Raw genomic sequence first — 6,000 nt, forward strand, 5'->3', positions numbered from 1 at the left:
AAAGATGGTATATGCTCAAGAGGCTATGATAAAACGCCATAATATTAAATAGTGATGGTTTGGAGATACTTAATGCATTACTGTTCAATAAGATTATTCAGGTTCATATAGAGGCACTGATGACATCATTATAGATTAAGGCTGTAATCCTATACTCACTTACCTGGGAGAAAGTCCCACTCAACTCAGTAGAACTTACTTCTGAATAGACATATATAGCGTTGCACATCACTGCAAATATCTGTCTTCTGAATCAAGAGGATGGCATCCCTCTTCTCAAATTCCATTGAAGAAGGGGAAATGCACAAGCCAGATTTGTCACAGGCTTTTTATTTGGTTGTTTAGCCTGCTCTGCTGAGTTTTAGCTGCCTCTAGGTAGCGTTATTGTTTGGTGTAATGGTGGCTAGTCCATCAGGGCAAAGGGGGCACTGCCCCATCAAGCTCGGTCTACCCTCAGCCAGCACCTACTTGCCTAACTTTATACTTACAACTAGTCCAGAGGGTGGCACTGACTGTCAGCTTCCTCCTCAGTGACACCGTTTCCTTTGTAGAACTCAGCAGGGAGAAGGATGGGGCAAAACTAGAATTAGTTGGCTCTGCCCTGCCATTGATTCTTGCTCCATCAATTGTTGGCCTCCCTGCCTTCTGCCCTCCCAGTCCCAATGGGCATCAGCCACCTCTATCTTCGTGTATTATTTTCTGGCATAATTAGTTTTATTCATGCCTATTGTATCTTGCCCTGCTATCCACGAGAATGAAGGGCAGTTCAAAATATTTCAACAAATGGTTTTTTAAGTAAATGACTCTTGATCCCCTCTCCATTTCTCATTATGAACAAACTGGGCACTAGGCATAAGCAATGGGAACACTAAGCAGGTAAACCTTCCTGTGACTTCTAATCAGTATCATTAGCATACCGCTTGGGAGGGGGTATGGTGAAGCTGAGGGCAATCCTCTGAAAGGAAGCATTATACTTTATAACATTGCTTTCCCAGCCGACAGCATGAAATAGCAGCAGATAAAAAATGAGCATGTGAACAAACATGCAAGCAAGCAACAGGGCAGAGAGCTATACAATTCCTTCACTGAAAGATAAATAGGAGCACAGTCTGCATATTTCTGCAATACTTCCCAGCCCTCAGCTGGCAGCTTTTCTGCACTAGTGGGCGTAGTCTACACAGTTCTGGAAATTGGTAGCAAACAGTGCTGCTTGGCAGGCTTATCAGTCTCACCGTCCTCTTTACCCAATGACAGTGATGCATTCTGCTGCAAAGGGAATACAGAACTGTTGGAAAGCCTAGAAGTGGAAGAATCACTTTTTAAACCACCCAGCCTGTCATCAGATTTAAGAGCTACTACTACCCTCTTGCTTTTCCTTACTATATGGATTGGGATTTTGCCAAGATAAGAATATCAAGACAACTACTGGAAATGGTAGCCTATGATTTACCAAAACTCATTGGAACAGGAGGTTAAAAGAGGGATTAATTTTTAATGCCATCCTTAGTTTAAATCATGAAACAAGAATATTAAGGAGCTAATGGCAAACTGGCATGAGTAAATGGAACTATCCTTACTGTCTGCAGTGTCAAAATTAAGGGTAATTGTAGTTTATCTGCCCTTTCTCTCATAGGCGTTTGATTTAAATATTACACATGTTCCTGGTGGTATGTATATTCAAATACGAGATAACTGGCAAGTCAGCTGGATCAGATCTACAAGGTTTGTGGTAAAGGGCAGCTCTCTTGCAAAAGCATCTGCTGAAGGCAAGTCTTGGTGTTTGGCTCTGGACTGCAGCCTCACCCTTTCAGTAAGACCATTCTTGGGAAGGATCCCACACACTCCTGAGGAAAAGCGAAGGAGTCTACAACATGTTTGAAAATGGAAATGGACTGCCTTCAAGTTGATCCTGACTTATGGCTACCCTATGAATAGGGTTTTCATAGTAAGCGGTATTCAGAGGGGGTTTACCATTGCCTCCCTCTGAGGCTAGTCCTCCCCAGCTGGCTAGGGCCTGCTCAGCTTGCCACAGCTGCACAAGCCAGCCCTTCCTTGTCTGTAACTGCCAGCCGGTAGGCAACTGGGCTCCTTGAGGCTATGCAGCTTGCCCATGGCTGCACAGGTGGCAGGGCACGTAACCCCTGAGCCACTCACTGTGGGGTGATCTTTAGCTGGCCCTTTACACCCAGGGGACACCAGCAGGGATTTGAACTCACAGACTCTGGCCTCCCAGCCAGGCTCTCCTCCCCACTGTGCTATACCAGCGTTATCTACAACATGTTAATTTCCAATCGCATTGCATTTCTTAGGGGGTTTTTTAAGCGAGAAATTCCATCTAAGATTTATCACTTTTGGTTCTTGCCTTCTTTGGATCGTCCCCAGAATGTGTTACGGGAAAAGGCAGAAATGTTCGTTTGCAAGCGGGAAAAAGCACCTGCGGGAAGAGAAGAGACCCACACACTGCCAGTTGGAATTTGGCCCAGCAAACAGTCAAAGGAGGCGGATATTTCTCGGTTCGATACGGCGTGTGGAGACGCCGGGTTTCTTCAAACTTGGGAACAGGGTAAAATAGGCTGTGAGGGCGGGATGCCATCTGACTGCAAGGACTGCTCGCTCCAACCTGCCTTGATCTGCCCGCTGCAAGCAAACGCCTCTGGGTCCTCCACTTCCTCCAGGAGATTCCTGGCATCTGTTCCCAAAGCTGATGGGAATAAGGCGCTTCTAGTTTCGTTCTGAAAGCGCTGGGAAATTCCCGCTGTAGGCCGAGGGAATAAAAGCGAGCGAACAAGCGTGCAAGCTTTTTCATAGTGCCCACAGAGACGCAAGGCAGTCGCAGAAGGCGCGTGCTCGGCAAAAGCTCAAGGTGGGTTGGCGAGAGAAACGCGGATGAGAGGAGCGCACAGAATAGAGGCAGGCAGGCGGCAGGCACTCGAGCGGGATGACCTCTCCCCCCCCCTTCTGAGTCGGGTCTACGCGAAAGGATCGGCGAGGAGAGCGCGTGCGCTTGTTATCAAGGGCGAAAGCTAGATCTGCGCGCGCGCCGCCTCGCCGTCTCCTTACCATGGGACATGGTCCGCGCGGAGAGTGTCTGCCGCTCATGGTGGTGGTGGTGGTGCCAGGGTCATGTCCATTACGTTATCGCCTTGATGCCAAATCTTGGCCGCGACGGGGGCTTTTGCTGAGGCTGAATATGGCCGGCTATGCGAGCTTTCAGTAATGATTAAAAAAAAAAGTAAACAGGTGACTGCAGCTCTCTGTTTGTTTTGCCGCACACTCCGTTTTCTGGGCACTTTTCAGGGAGAATAGGCAGAGTCACTGTTGAAGCCGAACTTGGCTTCTGCCCATGAGACTTCCGTCTGGGTCAAATTAGTTTCGTTTTCCCACATGGCCAGTGCCACTAGCAGCGAAGAGCTGCAGTCTGTCATTCTGGGCGCCACAAGACAGGCCGGCTGCACCTAAGACTCGCGTCCTCCCATATGTTGAGGAAAGGTCGAAAGCCGCGCTGGTGCGAAGATAGAGCCAAAGGGACTACTTCCTTAGCATTGCCGGGCTGTTCCTTCACGTTCTCTGGCTGGCTGGCTGGGCTGCGCTTTCTCCTTGTACGCTCGCGCTCGATGACAGAGCTCTTCAGAGCTGCTCTGAGAGGCGTGGACGGAGCAGCCGCTGGGTTTTTCTCATTGTCCTGGCTGAGTGGCAGAGGAGGTGGGATTAACCAGGTCTCCACTCCCAGCTTCCCCATCGGAGTGTTTATAGAGGCAGCCAAGAAATTTAGGCTTGGGGGGTGGAAAGTAACATTCATGGAAACGCCAACAAGCAAGTGTCACGTTGGGTGGAGTTTTCTCAGAGGGAAGGCCTGACTTCTGAGTTTGCATCTCTGGTTTTCATGTGTCAGATATTAAAACGGCAAAAATTCGCTCTTTTTTGTTTTATTTGAGGGATATACAACTCGCTGTTTTCCTGGGATCAAGAAAGAATCTTCCAACAGCGCAATGGCTGGTGGGAGGAGAGAGGGCTCACTAGTAATGAATATTCTTTGTGTTAGAGGGTACTCCTCTGGCATGGTCAGTGCGGGTTCCAGGATTTTTTTGAGGCAGTGGACTGGACTGGTAAAATGCCCTGAATGGAAGCCTGTCCTGCTTCTTTCTCCACTGTTCATTCACTTATACAAACTGTCCCTCTGGGCCCAGTCTGCTCTTACCTCCTTAGGCTTGTTGCTGTTGGCATGGCCAGAGAGTGGAGGTGAATAAGCAGTGACAGTGGGGAGGAGCAGGTCCCGGGGGCTGTGGAGCTTGAAATTCCCCCCCCCCCCGCAAGGATATGAGCCCTGGCAGAAGCCCAGCACTAGCTACCCCTGATGCCAGACATGGGCATGGTGCACTTTGGTCCTTTCCTTTTCTGTGCCACATTATAATCTGAATGCTGTCTGCTAATCTGTTAGATATGTTTGCCTAAAAGGTTCGTGTCAAAGTGCACACAGGTGATCTTTCAGTTTTGCCAGTACATATAATTCTGAACATTCTGCTCTAATCCTGTAAAGCACACACCCACTCTGGCTTCCTGGTTCTTTAAGAATCATATATAACGTTAACACCAGACCAGTATAATCCTATGCATGTTTACTCTAGAACAGGGGTTGTTAACTTGTAGCCCATGGAACCCCTGGGTTTAGGGGATCTGAGAACTGGGCACACACAAATTCCAAGGCAATAAATGAAATGGTATTTATTTCATTATGGGGGTCCATAGCTTTCTGAACATTCTGCTCTAGTAATAGCTTTTATTATTGTTCCTTTTCAATCATTTCAGAGACATTTCCCCACATTTTAAAGCAGGGGCAGAGGGGTTGAATGGGTCTCTTACACACATGTTAAGGACCATCAGTCTGCTATTAATCTCTGTTAATGTTTGCTGTTGTGTACTGATTGTCTGCTTCCTATAGCTGCCATCATAGCTGAAGCAGTCTAAAAGTAGTTAATCTTTTGGAGAAAACAAGCATAGATTTTTTTTTGTTTAACAAGTTTTAATATTTAATTTGTTTGTTGTTATGTGCTCTCAAGTCGATCATGACTTATGGCGACCCTATGAATCAGTGACCTCCAATAGCATCTGTCATGTACCACCCTGTTCAGATTTTGTAAATTCAGGTCTGTGGCTTCCTTTATGGAATCAGTCCATCTCTTGTTTGGCCTTCCTCTTTTTATACTCCCTTCTGTTTTTCCCAGCATTATGGTCTTTTCTAGTGAATTATGTCTTCTCATGATGTGTCCAAAGTATGATAACCTCCATTTCATCATTTTAGCTTTTAGTGATAGTTTTGGTTTAATTTGTTCTAACACCCAATTATTGGTCTTTTTCACAGTCCATGGTATGCACAAAGCTTTCCTCCAATGCCACATTTCAAATGAGTTGATTTTTCTCTTACCCACTTTTTTCACTGTCCAACTTTCACATCCATACATAGAGATTGGAAATACCACGGTCTGAATGATCCTGACTTTAGTGTTCAGTAATATATCTGTTGATTTTTACACTGAAGGATGTCAAAGCAGTTTACAATATAAAGCTGGCAGCAGATAAATCAAACTTTGAAAACAAATGGGCAGAAAATTTGTCAAAAATATAAGAAAAACCAGCAGTTTAAAAACAAATATACATAATAAAAATACGTCTGGATAGGCTTGCTTAAACAAAAAAGTTTTTAGCAGACGCCAAAAACAATACCATGAAGGTGCCTTCCTAATATTAGGTGTTCCCACATTGAAGAATAAATTCCTTGCAAGTGCGGAATGAAAATTATGTGGCACTTGTAAAAGTGACAGTTCCACAGATCGAAGTTTATGAGTGAATATGAGTGAACAGCTGTAATTATTGAAGGATTATATTTGCAAAAAGATACAACATGGTTACAGTTTGTCACATCTAGGTATGAAATGGTGAACGTTTGCTTTCAGTAAAAAGGAAAAAAGTATTTCACACCTATCAGTCAAGACTTTTCTAGAA

At 45.5% G+C, this 6,000-nt stretch overlaps 1 protein-coding gene across 4 annotated transcripts in view; it reads right to left on the reverse strand.

The window, feature by feature from the left end:
* The window catches only part of LOC133372834 (interleukin-7-like), a 53,291-nt gene extending 49,565 nt beyond the window's left edge, over positions 1 to 3,726 (reverse strand). The window contains exon 1 of one of the 4 annotated variants that reach the window (XR_009759564.1): positions 3,061 to 3,726. Coding sequence is in view for 2 of the 4 variants with exons in the window: in XM_061601932.1 (XP_061457916.1) it covers positions 3,061 to 3,070 (10 nt within the window). In the remaining 2 variants the exon portion in view is untranslated. The remainder of the gene's footprint in view (positions 1 to 3,060) is intronic. The other 3 variants (XR_009759563.1, XM_061601932.1, XM_061601924.1) reach the window with 3 other exon arrangements.
* Positions 3,727 to 6,000: the final 2,274 nt, after the last annotated feature.

The sequence above is a fragment of the Rhineura floridana genome, chromosome 1 (assembly GCF_030035675.1).
Source record: "Rhineura floridana isolate rRhiFlo1 chromosome 1, rRhiFlo1.hap2, whole genome shotgun sequence".
NCBI classification, from domain to species: domain Eukaryota; kingdom Metazoa; phylum Chordata; class Lepidosauria; order Squamata; family Rhineuridae; genus Rhineura; species Rhineura floridana.